General features: G+C 34.7%; 1 protein-coding gene and 1 pseudogene across 1 annotated transcript; both read right to left on the bottom strand.

Annotated features, from left to right (window-relative positions):
• Positions 1-1299: 1299 nt before the first annotated feature.
• Positions 1300-2244, bottom strand: LOC138163661 (olfactory receptor 1165-like). Its single transcript, XM_069091083.1, has one exon. The coding sequence runs from the start codon at positions 2242-2244 to the stop codon at positions 1300-1302; it is 945 nt and encodes a 314-aa protein (XP_068947184.1).
• A 7120-nt stretch (positions 2245-9364) lies between these two features.
• Positions 9365-10402, bottom strand: LOC138163521 (olfactory receptor 5D18-like; annotated as a pseudogene).
• Between the last annotated feature and the right edge of the window lie 7610 nt (positions 10403-18012).

Below are 18012 nucleotides of genomic sequence, written 5' to 3'. Positions count from 1 at the left end.
CACAAGGCAATCCCACTGCTGATAAGTTTTTGCCAAGTGCCTTTCACTGGATTAAACATTGTTTAACCTGGTATAATGAATTTTCAATGAATTCGTCAACCTATGATGTTGCTCTAGACAAGGGCAAGCCTTAATTCTTCTAATACTCCATTACTCAGATCTCACAAAATATAGCCATCACATCCTCACCTCTTAGTCATGCCTCCTCACTGTGACTTTTTGTTTCTTATGTCCTTCATATCCTAAAGGAAGGTGATAGAAGAAAACTGATGAGCTGGCTAGGTGGAACAGTGAATAGAGCACCAGCTCTGGAGTCAGGAGGACCTGAGTTCAAATCCCACCTCAGGCACTTGACACTTACTAGCCCTGTGACTTTGGGCAAGTAACTTAACCCAAATTGCCCTGCAATCCCCCCTCCAAAAAGCAAAAACAAAACAAAAAACAATAAACCTGGTAACAAATCTTAAAGATCCCTAAATTTATTTTACTCTAAATTTTAAGATGTCATCTTGATATAAAGCTCTGACATTAGCTCTATTTTAATAAAAATGTTACAAGAGGTTTCTTGATTTTTTTGTTCACTTAGCATATGCTTCCTTCACTTATAGGAACATGTCTATTTTCCAGATCCTTATGCGAGCTCAACATTGGACCAAGAGAAAAGGAGTTGCAATAAAAGACTGTATTTAGGACTTAAATGTGACCCCAAATTATTACTTTTTCAAGCATAATGAAAAATATACTATGCATCTTTTGGAGTTAGATTTGGGTGTATGAATAGTACTGACAGAAAAAGGGGAAAAAAAAGGAGAAAGGAAGAGAGAATCATAGAAACATTTCAGTGATCAGAAGAGAACAGAAGAATGGCCAGGAGGAATCATCAATAAGCACAGCAACTTTGAAAAAATCTTGATTTTATTCTGTGCTAAAAAGTGTTGCAAGCTGTACATGTATGTTCCATGCATGATCCTCTGTTTTCTTGTTTATATTGAGGAAACTCATTCTAGTGTGTGGCTAAGGCATAAAACAAATAAGTAAGTAAGTAAGCAAATAAATAAATAAATACATCTACAAATTCTGCAAGAGTAGTTCAAATAGTACAGATACCATCAATTCAAGTAATATTAGTGTGAACATAGTCTATTGTCCATTAATTTCTTTTTTTTTTTTTTTTGAGCAGGGAAGGCAAGGCAACTGGAGTTAAGCGACTTTCCCAAGGTCACATAGCTACTAAGTGTGTCAAGTGTCTCAGTCTAGATTTGAACTCAGGTCCTCCTGACCCCAGGGCTGGAGTTCTATTCACTGAGCCAACGAGCTGCCCCCTATTAATTTCTTAACAGTTTCTTTCACATCTTTGTTTCTTAGGCTATATATTAGGGGGTTAAGCATGGGGATCACCACTGAATAAAAAACAGTGCTTACTCTGATTAGGAGCCATGAACTTTTGGAATTGGGAACACAGTAGAGGAAAAGGATGGCACCATAGAAAATGATTACAGCTGTGAAGTGGGAGGCACAGGTAGAGAAAGCCTTCTGTCTCCCACTGATTGAAGGCATCTTCATGATGGTGAACAAGATAAAGACATATGATGTGAGAATTGTCAAGAGAGTGCAAAATGTATTAAAATTTGCTAGGCCAAAAAGGATTATTTCAATAAATTTTTTATCAGAGAATGAAGCAGCAAAGATGGCAGAATATTCACAGAAAAAATTATTAATTATGTTGGTTCTACAAAATGATAATACAAGTAGAGAGTAAATGAGTGTCATAGAAGAAATTATGCCCCATGAATATGCCACAGCAACTAAGAGGATACAGAGTTTACGAGACATGGTAACTGTATACAACAGGGGATTACAAATGGCCACAAAACGATCATAGGCCATCACTGCCAATAAGACAGCATCAGTTACCACACAGGTGGTAACAAGAAATAATTGTGCTATGCAACTAAGGAAAGAGATGCTTCTATCTTCTACAATCAAGATTTCTAACAACTTGGGTGTAATAGTAGTGGAATAGCAGAAATCGACAAAAGACAAGTTACTGAGGAAAAAGTACATAGGAGTGTGGAGTTTAGGAGTTATCCTGATAATCAAAATCATCATGAGATTTCCCACCACTGTGACCACATAAATGACCAGGAACAGAAGGAAGAGGAATTCTTTAAGATCTGGGCAATCAGAGAATCCTAAGAGGATGAAAATGATTTCAGAACTCTTATTTTGATTGGCAGTCATCATAGTTCCTGTTGAGAAGAATTTTAGGCTTAGAATCACATTTCAGAGTACAACAAAATCTGGATAGGTATAAATACCAATTGATACATGGAGGATATTCCTTCACTCTACCTTTATGCCTTACAACTGATCACTTCACAAATGCTTGAATGACTTTCAGTGAGTTTTAACCCAATATTTCTCCATGATGCTTATACTTGTGTAGCTATTATTGAAATGCAGCTGAAGTTTACATTAAGCCTAAATTTTCTTCCTTGCAATCTTTTATGCATTGCTTCTTTTTTTCCCTTTCTGGTGCTGCTATACTTATTTTCATTAACACACACATGAACATGCCACCATCTTACTCAAAAATTTCCATTAGTTCCATTTGCCCTCTAGGATCAAATATATATCACTCTTTTTGGCATCACAATACAGCACATAATTGACCTCCTTTTCTTAGCTTTACTATGTATTATTCCCCTTTATTAACCCTATGTTCCAGTTCAGCTTCCCTTACTTTTGTTCTTCACATGTGAAATTCTGTCTCTTTTTTTTAAATTTCTTGTGGCATATCTCACATGCCTTAACATGCCTTCTTATTTCCATCTCTTAGAATATATGTTGTCTTTAAAAGAATAATATTTTAAAGAAGACTTATTCTTACTCCCTTCCTCCAGTTGCTTATGTCTGAGGTCAAAATATTATCTTCTACTTAAGAGACACTGTGGTGTAATAAATAGAAGGTTAGTCTCAGAGTCAAGAAGATGCATATTTTAACACTGAGTGACCGTGAACAAGTCACTTGAATTTGTATTAAGACATGTATCTAATACCAAAATTTGCTAGCCATGAAAAGTTTTCTTTGGTAAATGAAATCTACCTCAGTTGGAATCTCAATACACATATAATCATGAACCCCGTCTCTATCCTAATATCTTGTATATTCTTCGATATAAGATTTGTTTCCCCTCTAATAGACGATAAGCTACTAAAAGATAAAGTAGGTAGTTGGTCTTCTTGTAGTTGCTCTGTTTATTTTGGCTTTCTACCTTCAGCACCTACTTTTACTGCCTATTATGTAGCAGGTGATTAATAAAAACATTTGGATTCACTTATTCATTTGGTAGCTATTCAGATACTTAAAAAACAACTAATATTATCTCTCTCTCTCTCTCTCTCTATATATATATATATATATATATGTATGTATGTATGTATACACACACACTCACACTTTAAATGTTCTCTTCTCCAGGATAAGTAAGCCCTGTTACTGTAACTGGTCTGCATTCCACATAAATTACAACCCTGTCCTCATGCAGCGCCCCCTGCTCTTTACTGTCCCCAGATTATTGATAGCCCTCCCAAAATGTGTCCACCAGAATTTAAGAACACTTCCCCCAGAATTGAAGAACATTTCCTTGATGTGTTCTGTCAATGAAGCAAAGTGAATGAATATTCCATCTTCCCTTATAGGAGGATGCTGTGCTTCTCTTCATACAACCTTGGGTTACCTTAGTGCTCTCAACTCTTATGGCATGTTATAATTCAGATTGAAATTTCAGTCCTCTGAAACCTAAGGTTTCAGGTTTTGTTATTGCTGGATTTTACTTTTTGTTTTTCCACATAAATCGCTAGCCATATGGGACGATTCTTGCATTTTAAAGTCACTGTGTGGAACTCAAAATCAAGAATATACATTTGTCCTTATGAAATTCAATCCTGTAAATTTGGAGATAATATTCTAGCCTTTTGAAACTTGGTCTTATCTCGTGTGCTAGTCATTCTTCATAGCATTGTGACATCAACAGTTTTGACAAACGTGCCAGATATCCCTTAATCCAGGTCACTGATAAAAGAGGAACCACTTACTATAGGGATAACTACATACCCCACTCAAGTGGACACCTCCATTTAAGATGACAGGAGTTCATTAGTCACTATTCTTTAGGTTTCCTATTCATTAAGGTTTCAGGGTATCAGATTTAATATCATGCATTTTACTTCTCCATCTTTTCTACAAGAATAGCATGAGGTATTTTATTAAATGATTAGGTAAAATTGGGTAAATTCTCTCCAGCATTGTTTTTATCTGACAATTTCAAATTGCCCTCGCTCTCCAGGTTATTTTGTTTCATTAGTGTGGGGAATTCTGAATATGACCATATCCTTCCCCAGTGAAAATGAGCAGCTGGTGAATAATGTATAGCCTCTGACAGCTGACTGGGGCTCTGAGAGATTTAGTGTCTATTCTATGCCCATAGAGGTCATATTTATCCTTTATGCACACTTATATCTCCACTTGTGTTTCCCACTAGCATGTAAGCTCCCTAAAAAGAGAGATCATTTTATTCTGAATTCTTGTATCGCCAGCACCTAGAATAGTACCTAGTACACAGTGGGCACTTAATAAAGTTCTTATTGATTGATGCATTTTAGAAACCCAGCTTCAGCCCAAGTCTTCTATATGATGCAGCACAGATAAGTTCAGGAGCCCTGTTACAAGAGGAAATTTAGAGAGGCAGCACTTTTTGGTTTAGCTTAAAATGAAGCCATGTTTACTCCTTATTATTACTGCATCTATATCATTATCATTACCATCACCCTCATAGCTAATATATCTATATATCTGTATGTGGGTGTATGTATGTATGTATATATATATATATATAGTGTGTGTGTGTGTGTGTGGTGTGTGTATGAATGTATACACATATACATATGTAGATAGATAGACCTATGTGCCAGGCACTAGGCTAAGTCCTTTAAAATTATGATCTCTTAAAATCCATAACAATTCTGGGAGGTAGGGGTAATTATTATTTCAATTTTATAGATGAGGAAATTGAGGCAAGCATAGTGTTAGTAATTTGCTCTGAATCAGACTGCTAATGCATGTGTGAGGTTGGATTTGAATTCACATCTTTCTAACTCCAGACCTCATGTTCTATGCACTGCATTATTTAGGGTTAGGGTGAGGGTTAGGCTTAGGGTCCCTAATCCTAACCATCACCCTAACCCTAATCCTAACCCTAGATAACTGATGATGATGTATGACTGAAAATGTAACTATCATTTTTATTGTTACACTTTGTTATGGAAATACTTGTTTTATTCCATAAATTAAAAAAGGAAAGAAATGCATTTATTATATGTTTATTATATGTCAGGCTCTGTACTTGGGGCTACAGAAATGATTGCAAGAAGATAAAATAAAAAAGAAAGTCCGTGTTGAGAAGGAGCTTCAATTTTATTAGGTGAAAACAATACACATAAAGGATCTAGAGACTGAATGGATGTAGCCAATAGAGGCAAAGTAAAACAAAATGGTTTAAGAATATCTTTGAAGGTATATGGTGGCTGTAGTTTTTGACAAGACATGATGAAAGCTCACTTATCAGAGGTCATGGTCCCAGGAGAAGAGTTTGAATTCCAGCAGGAGGAGGAGGAGGAGGAGGAGGAAGAGTTCTAGTGGACACATGACCTTATTTGGAAATAAGTCAGAAGACTCTTGCTTTTCTAGTACTGCTCATTATATAATGTGAGATAACAATCTATAGCATGTATATGTGTGATACATATCCTTCCCCTCAATTAATACATATTTCATACTGTATAAGATGTATTTTTATGTAACTATGTTTATGAATATATGTAGATAGATAAATATAGATAGATTTATTTTTATCTATATAGAGTTCTGTCATCTGATCTAGCTGACTAGTTTACTAGATGTGTGACCCTGGGCAAGTCACTTAACCTCTTTTGCCTTAATACACTGGGAAAGGAAATGGAAAAAAAAGTATCTTTGCCAAGAAAATGCCATGGACACTTTGGTTGAATGTGTGTGTGTGTGTGTTTGTGTGTGTGTGTGTGTGTATGTGTGCATGTGTAGAAGGGAGAAAGGAGTGAGGGGTGCATTTATGGTTAAATTTTGAGGCAGTTAGGGTTAGAGCCAGAAGCTTTTATGGTTAGGGAGAGTCTTTGCATCCTTTGAAATAGAAGGTACATATGATAAAAAAATTTCTTTAAAAGACTTAAAATGCAGAGGGAAATGTCTACCAAATGTCCTCTGGCAAATATATAAGAGGGGAAGCAATGGCCGAGTATGTCTACTTACCAGAAGGCAGGGGCCTCTACATGGTTTACTTCTTACTTCAGAGATTCAGTAAGTAATGAGACTAGTGAAAAAGTCACTCAATGAATGTAAAACACCCCCAGAATATCGTACCTGACAATTTCAGGGCATTATTGGCTATCTATACCCAATAAGGTAAAACTTGAGTAATTTTCAACTAAGTATCAAGGAGAATATATTTCTCTCCATGTCATCCCATGAGTAGACAAAAGCAGATAAACAAGTGCTTATAGAATGTGAGGAAACCGAACCTGGGAATTAAGTGGAAGATCTAACATCTGCCTCTAGGACACTTGAGAACCAGACTCTGGGGCATGATTTCTATTTTTTTCTCCCTATGGGCAACAACACAAGGTATTAGAATTAACCTTATGTCTCCTGAACCATCTTCTCTCAGCTGGACTTTTTTGACATACCAGTAGTAGCTTCTACTTAGATGGTTATTTTACATTCATATTTAAGTTCTGGCTAATATCTCCATCTGAAATGTCCGTTTAGAAAATTCCAAAGATCATTCAACAGTAGACATTTATGTCCATAATCATTGAACCCAATGCTTTTCCCCTTAGGATGGGAGCTTCCTTGTGTTTCCATGCATGGGTTGACTAACATTAGGGTTGAGGAGTATAATTATTCCATTATCCTATAAGAGGAAACATCTTCAACTTAAAGCCCCACTCCTCTGACTAAGAGACTAGACTGTTAGACAAAAGAATTCTCTGATTCAGCAGAATTTTATAATAAAACTTGGATTTTGGCACTCCATAACTCATAGCTCTGTTCTTAGGGCAACAGTCATTTTGTGATGGGGTCAAGCCTTGTATTATGTGAAGGTAGGAGTGCACCTTCCCCCCAATAATGGAATAGTCAACAGAAATTAGATTGAATTAGAAAAAGAAACCTATCCCCTACGGTAATAATAAGGAAACAGAGAAATAAAATACTAGCATGCTATTCTGTTTCTCTAAAAAGTAAAACAAAAACAAAATAGAATGCCCTCAGTTCCTAAACTTTTGTTCCCCTGCTGGCATGAATTAAAGTCTCCCTTAGAGAAGAGTGGGGAGAGGGGGGTGGGAGAAGTGATTAGAGATATCTAGTCTTTTTCCCTTTAAGCAACATGCTCTACACATAGGTTAGCCCTTATAATATCTTGCGTTTTTGTAACATGTACAAGGAGGGGTTTAGATTAGATGACCTTTACAATCCCTTCCAGCACCAAATTCATGGTACTTGTTTTCTTCCTTTGATTTAAATTTGATTTTGTTTCTTCTTTTTTTCATTATTTACTTCCTTGGAAAATTGCCTTCTTTTATCAACCTCTATCAACCAATTAAGTACACATACACAAAACAAAGCAAAACAATAAAGAAAAAAACACAGTAAACATTAAGCATTTTCTATATTACGGCAAGTGCTAAGCTCTAGGGATTCTAAGAACAACAAGAGACAGTCCTTGAGCTCAAGGAGAAACATGTAAGCAATGTACAAAGAAGATTTAGACAGAATAAATTGGAAATAACTAGCAAAGGCAAGCATTAGCATTAAATGTATTCCAGAAAGTCATCTTGCATAAAATGAGATTTTAACTAGCACTTAAAGTAAATCAGGGAACAAAGGAGGCAGAAATGAAAAGGGAGAAATTTGCAGGTACAGGTGGTAGCCAGTGAATTTCTCTTGAGGGAGAAGATGAGTGTCTTATTCTAGGAATAGCAAGGAAACCAGTGTCATTGGGTCACAGAGTACATGGAAAATAGAAAGGTCAAAAATGCCTGGAAAGTTGTAGAGTAACTCTCTCTCTCTCTCTCTCTCTCTCTCTCTCTCTCTCTCTCTCTCTCACACACACACACACACACACACACACACACACACACACACACAGGGGGTGGACACAGGGGGCAGGAGAGAGAGAGAAGTGCTGCAAACAAGTTGACACAGAGATCATAAACTGACCCTATGCACTGCATTCCATATCCATATCTCCCCAGCTCTTATGGCAGGAGGGAAGACAGCTTCATCATCAGGATTTGGGGAAACTGAATTTGCCTCAGTTTCTAACTAATTTTTACTATATAATTTTGGACAAAAAGTAGACTCTCAACAAGGAGAAATATGTTTTTTTCATTCATAAAACAAAATTTAGATGCACTAAAGAGTTAACCATCTAGATACCTCTATCTATATCAATGTATAAATCAAATTCATGAACCTCATATACAGTACTAATACTAATATTAATTATATTTGTCCTAGAAGTAAAGACAAACAGAATGTAAGGTGAAAAAAGACAGAGAATATAACGCCTTCAAATGAAATAGAGCTCAATACCTTAAATGGACTTATTCATGTAAAAAGTGAGATGAAGAAGAATCTCATTCTTTATGTCTCATTACTGATCAACAAACTGGAATTTATCTTTTACCATGTTCCAGTTATTATTTTAGGCTCTACTGAACACCAACATTCCAATCTTGGTCTTGCTATTCATTATGTTAGCCTACTGCTTTGATATAGTTTTGGATGATTGGAAAAATCTTCCAACAACTTCACTCCCAAGGGATTTTGTTGGAAGCAGCCTTAACTACCAAACCCTACTCCTCACCTTGACAGCTTATCCTTATATTTCCTTTCTTCCCCATGATATACAGTTATGAGAAGGCTGGTGAAAGAGAAAATATTTGTAATCTTTTAAAAATATATAGTATTTTAATTTATCCACAATATAAGATGTTTGTGTAAGGTCATTGGGCAATCTTTATCCTGTGGAGTTAATTATGAGTTAATTTTTGTTTATGTGGGTACATTTACTTCTCCAGTGATTATATTAATTGCAGGTTTTTTCCTGACTTGCTTATATGTTCAGTGCCAAAATACAGATGGGTATAGTAATCACTACCATATAAATTGGAAGTTAACTGTACAGCAATGAATTCACTAATGAAATATTAAAGCATTCAGATAGAAGATGCATCATCAATAGAATCATTTTAGAAATGCAGTATTTTAGTGTCCAATCATTTTCCTGATGGTTTCTTTCACATCTTTGTTCTTTAGGCTATATATTAGGGAATTAAGCATAGGGATCACTACTGTACAAAACACAGTGCGCAATCTGATTAAAAGCCATGAGTTTTTTGAACCGGGCACACAGTAATGGAAGAGAATGAACCCATAAAAGATTGTTACCGCTGTCAGGTGGGAGGCACAGGTGGAAAAGGCTTTATGCCTCCCATTGGCTGAATTCATTTTCAAGACAGTCACAAAAATAAAAGGATAGGATATGAGCACAATAATAAGGGTGGATAATGTAATAAATTTAGAAAGGATAAATAAAATTGCTTCTGTAACACGCTTATCAGAGAAGGATGCAGAAAGGATGGCAGAATACTCACAGAGAAAATTATTAATGATGTTGGTCCCATGAAATGACAAGATGAGGAGACTGTAGGTGAATATGAGAGAAGAAATTGTTCCCCATACATATGACCCAGCAATCAGAAGGGCACACCGTTTCTGGGACATGATAATTGTGTATAATAGAGGACTACAAATGGCCACAAACCAGTCATAAGCCATCACTGCCAACAGGAAGGTCTCCATCACCAAGCAAGTAGCAGCAAAAGAAAATTGTGCAATGCAGCCTTCAAAAGAAATGCTTCTTTCTTCTACAACTAAGATGTCTAAGAGCTTGGGCGTAATTATATTGGAGGAACTGAAATCCACGAAGGAAAATTACTAAGGAAATGGTACATAAGGGTGTGGAGTTTGGGGTTGATGCTGATGATCACAATCATGCCCAGGTTTCCTAGGAGAGTAATCACATAGATGGTGAGGAACAGTAGAAAGAGAGGGACCTGTGGCTTTGGATAATCAGAGAATCCTATAAGCATGAAGATGACCCCATCACTTTGATTTTCCTCAGCCTGTACCATGGTTCCTATTGGAAAGAATACCAGAGTCACAAATTTAAACATTTCAGAACTGGAACATTTTAAAAGACTTTATCACTCCTACTCATAATGGAAAAATATCCCCTGCATAAAATACTTGCCAATTGTCTACCTAATTTTGTTCTGATACCCTTCATTGAAAAGGAGTTTCTTGAGGTAGCTTCATTCCCCATTCTATTGGGATAGTTCTATTTTAGGATACAGTATCAATCAACACTAAGCCTATATTTTCCTCATTATAATTTCTACATGATGCTTCTTTTTATATCATTTTAGAGAGAATCTTTCTTCTATGGCAATCATATGGTTTTCCTGAAATACAGGTATGACCATATCATACTACAGGGATTCCCTTTTTCCTCTAAAGACTTCTACAATCTGACTTCACTCTACCTTTCCATATTCATACATCATCCCTCATTATTCTTTTCACTGTTGAAGTAAATTGACCATCTTGTTGTTCTTCACATGACACTCAATTTCATTTTTTCTTCAATTATTTCCAAAATCTGGAACCATTTTCAGAATATTCTCTCTCCTGTAGTTCAATATCTTAGAATCAAAATTTTCCTTTGAATCTCAGGATTCTATATGTATCCACTCATAATCTTCTTCGTTCTGGCTATGTTTGCCCCCAAAGTATTTGTATCTTTAAAATATATCTCATACAGTTACATATATATGTATGTATGAATTTATGCATGATATATTTATACGTTATATATATGCATATTTCAACTCCTGTGAGGTTAGGTAAGCCCTTTGAAGAAAAGGTTTGTTTCATTTTTCATCTGTCCTAGCACTCGACACATGACATGTAATTAATAAATGCTGTTTATTGAATATTCAAATATTAACTATAATAATTTTTCAATTAAATTACTTAAAAAATCTCTAAATCTTCCCCAATTTCATTGTTTTCAGAATATTCTTATTTGAATCAGAGGAAAGTATACTTGTAAATCTCCCTAGTCATGAATCCTTTTATATAATTAGTGTCCATCCCAAAATATATAACAAAAAGTATAACTATATGTCATAATATATTACCCTAGTTTGGTTAATAAAACATATTGAGATTATACTGTCACATTCATTACATAATATGATTATAGTATAAATGGAATATTTATAATCAGATTACATATAACCCTAGGTACTATCCTACAGAAGCCTCTTCAGATAATATGACAGCATCCTTGATTTCTCACTGGATCCACAATTCAAGCAAGTTCTCAATTCATTAGATTTTATTGTTTTAGGGAGGACTTTTCTGCTCTATCTGCTGATGAGAATACCCAACAGACTTTAAATAACTGAATCCCTACATTAATATTATATCAAGCCTAACTTTTAGGATGATGATCTTTGCCACCTAGAGGAAGCAGGTAGGTGGCACAGTTGATAAAGAGTTGGGCTGGAGATGAAATTTGGCCTCATACATGTATTAGCTATACACAACTGGCCAAGAAACTTAACTTCTGTTTGCCTTGGTTTCCACAACTCTAAAGTAATAATAATAATAATCATAACCATAATAATAGCACCTAGCTAGTTGTTTAGAATATCAAATGAGATAATATCTGTAAAGAGACTAGCAGCCTTCCTGGAACATAATGGGCATTTAATAAATGTATGTATGTTTGATCATTTATTTCCCACTCTCCACAAATTACTCCTCTATCTTTCAATTTCATTACAGCTTTTTTTGTAGTGTACATGGTTAATAATAGCAGCTTTCTTTCTGCATCCCCTGTTCTCACCCAGATTTTCCTCCATATTTCTTCTCCCCCAATCATTTCAGCATCTATTTACATGAAAATATCTTCTGAATATTCAATTCTACCAATACATTTTAGCCATTCTCTTTCTTTTGACAAGCTTTACCCTTCAATGTAGCATTTTATGTTCTTTACTCCAGTTTTCCATGAGACTCATGAGGGGCAATTTCTTTGTTGCCTTAGGATCATCCCACTAGTAAACTACACTTTGTGCATTTCTATAGCTTCTCACTAGATATCATTGCTGCCTTGCTTATGAACTTCTTTGCATTTCAATTCATATTTATTTAATGCACTGTGATTATTCTCAATGTTATATATTCAGGATATAAACTCCCTCTCTCTCTCTCTCTCTCTCTCTCTCTCTCTCTCTCTCTCTCTCTCTCTCTCGATATATATCGAGAGAGAGAGAGAGCGAGATAGATAGATAGGTTATAGATATAGATATATCTATCCATCCCATTTATTCTCTCTCTCTCTTTCTCTCTCTCTCCATATATATATATATATATATATATATATATACATATATAGATTGATAGATATACACAATTGTATGCATACAGAAAACATTTTATATTTTACTGAAATATCTGATTTGGATACATTGAACCCCTCCCTGTATACCTTCCCTAACATTTTGGTTTCCTTATCCTCCCTCCCCTCGACAGCTTAATGTCCAAGAAACAAAATGCTCTTAGGATTCTATCTTTGTTCCTTTGAGTGCTTAATATATAGCAAGTACATGTGAGTTGTAATAATTGTAATGTGAATGTAATACCTCTTTAAATATTTGAACATATTTAAAATAAATGTTAGGTCTTGGAAAAAGAAAAGCTTAAATTAATGTTAACTTGTATCAAATTAGCCCTTGTTTAGCATGGTTGGGGAACTTTTTTTAGGGAATATATTGGCATCATCTTTAAAAGAGGGATAATAGCAGCACCTGCCTCACAAGGTTGCTGTCAGTATCAAATAAGATAATCTTTGTAAAGAGGTTATTATGCTACCTGGCACATAGTAGGTTCTATAGAAATCCTGGTTATTGTTAGCATCATTATTAATTATTATTTGCAGTGTAGTTTAAAGAAGGGAGAGGAAAAAAGAGATGGTCCTCAGTTTCATCATTCATTCGATGTTATTAGACCATTAAAACACATATATGGAGAATGTTATCTGGAATATTATAGATGTACAAATGCTTATCACTAAAATAGATGTTCACTAATCCTAAACTTAAGGAGAAGGAAAGACACACACACATAATTCACTGTGGCATATTGAAGAGTGTGCAAAGTACCGAAGAGAGGATTTAAAAAAAAGTGCTAAAAGACATTTGAGAAAGAATACGTTTCTTACATTTGAGGAGGAAGTAATAGCAACGAAAGAAGAGGCAAAGATGACTTCTTAGAAGAAGTAGAATTTACAGATGAGAGGATTAAACACTTAGAGGTAAAAAGAAGTTAGCTCTAGCTTTAGGGTTTGTGATGTTAAAGGGCGCAGGATCAAGAGTAGTGTGGTATAAGAGTTTAGGATAAAGATAAATTTAAGCTTAGAGTTTTCAAGGAAAATGGAAAAAAGAACAAATGATAGAAATTAAGTGGCACAAATTAAAACAACTATGTTTACCTTAAACACACACACAACACACGCACATTCACACACAGCAATATGGGAAACCAGCTTCCCTGCTTCTTTGAAGAGGTAAGGGACCATGGGCATAGAACTCTGTATATTCTCATTCTCTCTATCTGTTTCTCTGTCACTGTCTCTTTCTCTCTTTCTCCCCCCTCTACCCATTTGGTGCTGTAAAGACTTTCTCTTTCAAAGTAAGAGGGACCATTTTAGGAAGTCTAAGGTTAACAAAGATTAAAATAAAATAATATTTATCAAAAGACAAGAAAGATTCGTCGGGTGCTCATGTGAAATATAGGTTGAGAAAGATATTTAAACTGTAGGTAAAAAAGACAAGATCAGATGTCATTGTAATACTTTATATAAGAAGTGATGATAACACCTTTGGCTGTTAGCCAATTCTAAAAAAAAATGGGAGATGAATGTAAAAGACACACATGCTAGTCAACAGCTCCCTGACTTTTCATTATATTTCTCAATAGTAGGTTCTACAAAAAGAACTGAAGACAAAGTATGTCTAATAAAATGAAAAGGATCAAAAAGTGGGGGAGAATATTTTGAAAGTAAAATGAGGGAGTTATAAATGGAGGGACCTAAGAAGTTTGATGGTCTATATATTCAGTTCTTAAATGAAACAAGGCACAAGGAAACATAGAATCTCTTGTTGCCCCTCCTACCTCCAAAAATAAAAACTCAGACAGAATATGGATATTCTTGAGCTACACAGTTTGAAACCATTATTCCATCTTACCATTATATGCCTTAGCCTGACATCATTCCAAGATCTTCATTTTAACATATCTTTTCTAGAGTTCTATTCCGCTTTGACATTTTTCATTCTATGCTCTCTGGTCCTTTCCAGATTTAGTATTTTATCTTCTCCACTACTTGCAAGATATAAGACTTTATGTGGCAGATTCCCTTATATTTTCATATATTATACCTTGAATTCTATATTGTGTAATCTGTTACCGAGCTGATATCCTTTCTTTCTCAAAAGTCCATTTCTACTTGAAATTTACATACCAATATCCAGATCCATCATTCTTTGATATCTTTCAAAAGGGTCCATTCAAGTCTGACATACTATGTTGTAATAAGATCTCTTTTATTTCATCTTTTTCAAATTATACTTTTGCATATGTGCTCCACTCCCACCTCAGCTGCAATATATTATCTCTTCTGGAGTATCAGAATTTGCAGTTTTGTTTGCTTTGTTCTGTTTTTTCTTTGGTGTTATAACTTACAGCTTGCTTCCTTAGTTCTCCTGTTACCAGCCCATTAAAGTCCATGTCTTTCCAATCAAATTACCTTCTATTTATTCTAAATTTTCCCGTAAATATTATTTTTAGAAATATTTACCATTTTCTCCCCCCGTATATAGTAAGTTACTTGAAGAGGCCTGTTGTCTTTGTATCCATAATACCTGGCAAAATCTCTGGCAAATAGCTGGTATTTAACTCATGCTTTTCGATTAACTGGTTGATTTCTTAGACAGTCTTTCAAATACAAGGATATTGCTATCAGGCCTTTTCCTAAGCTTCTCATTAATTTTTCTATTCTGCTGGATGAACTTTCCTCCTTATTTCACCTGACTAGGTGATCTAGTAGTCACCCCTCCGCAATGATAAAACAACACATAGCCATGCGTCCTTCTTATATTTGTTAAATTGATTTGTGGGCCTCAGAACAAGAATTTGTACTTGTCTTATAAAATCCCATCCTATATATTTTGAACCGTTGCTCTGACTTCTTAAGGTTTTTTTTTTTATTCTCACAACCTATGTCTAAAACTATGATTTGGCAAATAGAGATCCCTAGATGACTGTTCTGGAGACATGATTCAGACTTTCTAGAAAACAGAAAACTATTAAATAAATAATACTTAGATAAGTAGATAAGTAATACCTAGTTCTAACTTTCAAGTGCATCTGAATTCACAAAATTTTACTGTCCATCACCCTGTTTTGCATAAAATTCATAAGATAGTTTATCTTAAATCTATATAAATCAAATCTATGGCAAATTTATTTCAAGCAATTAATTGCTCCTCACCTCAATAGTTATAATTTAATTTGTGTAGTGGTTTATTTATGTGAAGATTTCATCATAAGAACAGATCATCAACTGGTGTATTGACTTAAACCTTGTAGAGTTGGATGTACCATGAAATCATTTGCTACTTTGCCCATGATCATACACCAGGAATACGGTATAAGCCAAATTTCAACTTAGGCTTTCTATGGAATGAACTATGTGGATGCTCACCAAATTAGAGATTTTATGAAACAAAAGTAAAAGTGCCTGAACTTTTAGTCTTTCATTGAACTATGCTGATACTTTGTGATCACCATTTCTGTTTTCAAATGTTTGTTTGCTAGCCAAAATTTTAATAATATTTTTTTTTAATTTTCTTCATATGGGGAATTTAAGACATTCCCACTGACCTATATATTTGTAATTTCTTTCCTCTTCTTAAAATAATACTGGCATGTACCTTTCCCTAATTCTGCAGTGTCTCCCCTGTTCTCTGAGACATTTCAAAAATTACTGCAAATGATTCAACAATTATAGGTTGCTTCTTTTAGTACTTGAGGATTTAGTTCACCTACTCGAGTTAACTTGACAGTTCTACCTGCAAAACATTTCTTCCATTTATCCTCTCTACTCACATATCCACCATCTTCATCACCTCTCACCAACATTATTGCATTACCTTTTTATTTTATCCCTTTTTTTCAAGCTTGCTCCAACTCCAATGCAATTCATGGAACTACCAAAGTTATCTCAAGTATAGGTCTATTAAAGCAATTCACTATGCTCAGATACATTCACTGATCATCTCTTGAATATAGAATAAAAAAAAATAAATTCAATCATTTGACATTTCAATCATGTGTACACATATATGTACCTACATAGCTTTGTGTGTATTTCTGTTATACATGTGTTTAGCTATATATGTGTATATATGAACACATATAACTATTATGTGTATATGCATTGTATAAATAGCTATGTGTGTATATATCTGCAACATATACCCACATCTATGTGTATGGACACAAACATATAGGTATAAAAATGCATCCCGATCTATATGTATTATATAATTTTGCACATATGTCAAAACACATTTATATGATATGACTGAAAAGAACTCATAACTATTCCTCAAAAATCCTCTTCTCTTCCAAAATTCTTATCTTTTATTATAGGCACCAGTACCCCAGCAGTTTCCCAGATTTATAAACTCATAATTATCCTGGAATTTATATTTTCCCTCACCTCATTTTCCCGATCAGTTTTGAAGTCTAGACATTTTCATCCCCACAACATCTCATGAAATCACCTCTTCACCTTCACTGACAAAGCCAACAACTTAGGTTAATGGCCTTATCACTTCTTTACTAAACTACTAGAGCTTTCTCCTAATCAATTTTCCTTGCCTCAAGTCTCTGATCACTTCATTTCATCTTCTACAATGTACTAATATGTGGTCAGCTCTGTTTAGATTTGAAAACTCTATGCACCCTGACGTAAACCAAACATTCCCATCCAGTGGGACAGAATACTTTACCATGTGTCCCTCTTGTATTTATAAAGCTGATTTGAGTGACCCCAAAAAGAAAAATATATATATTTTTAAAATACCATACATATATCTTATGTATTTTGGATAATTTTTCTGCCATCTTAAGTTTTTTTTTAATTCCTTATTCTCACAAAAATATTGAAAACAATGATTTGCATACCCCCATAATTTGCCAGGCATGTAATCTATGCTTTTATCCAAGTCATTAAAAAATAATCACAATCAAATGGCAACAAGATATATCTAGATCATGTCAAGTGAAGATTAATGGAGAAAGTGAACCTGGATATTAGGAATGGATTTATACATGTTAAATGGAAGACAGTTATTTTTAAAGGTAAAAAGCGCTCAAAAAGCCAACGAGGAGAAGAAAGCCTTAAAAACCCAAGTTTGCCAGATGGAAAAAAGAATCTCAAAAGCTCACTGAAGAGAATCATTCCTTCAGAATTAGATTGGAGCAAATGGAAGCTAATGACTTTAGGAGAAATCAAGGTACTATTAAAGAAATCCAAATAAATGAAAAAATAGAAGGCAATGTGAAATATCTCATGGGGCAAACCAATGACATGGGAAATAGTTCCAGGAGAGATACTTTAAAAATTATTGGACTACCTGAAAGCCACGATCAAAAATAGTACCTAGAAAACATCTTTCAAGAAATTCTCAAGGAAAATTGCCCTGATGTTTTAG

Source organism: Petaurus breviceps, unplaced genomic scaffold (genome assembly GCF_028583685.1).
Source record: "Petaurus breviceps papuanus isolate PSGF00001 unplaced genomic scaffold, PetGlider_PUasm1.0 188, whole genome shotgun sequence".
Lineage (NCBI taxonomy): Eukaryota > Metazoa > Chordata > Mammalia > Diprotodontia > Petauridae > Petaurus > Petaurus breviceps.
Note: the sequence above shows the minus strand (reverse complement) of the source record. Positions and strands in the feature narration are given on the sequence as shown.

Excerpts from the sequence above, each read along its gene's own strand:
- LOC138163661 (XM_069091083.1), bottom strand. The coding sequence starts at position 2,244 with ATGATGACTGCCAATCAAAATAAGAGTTCTGAAATCATTTTCATCCTC.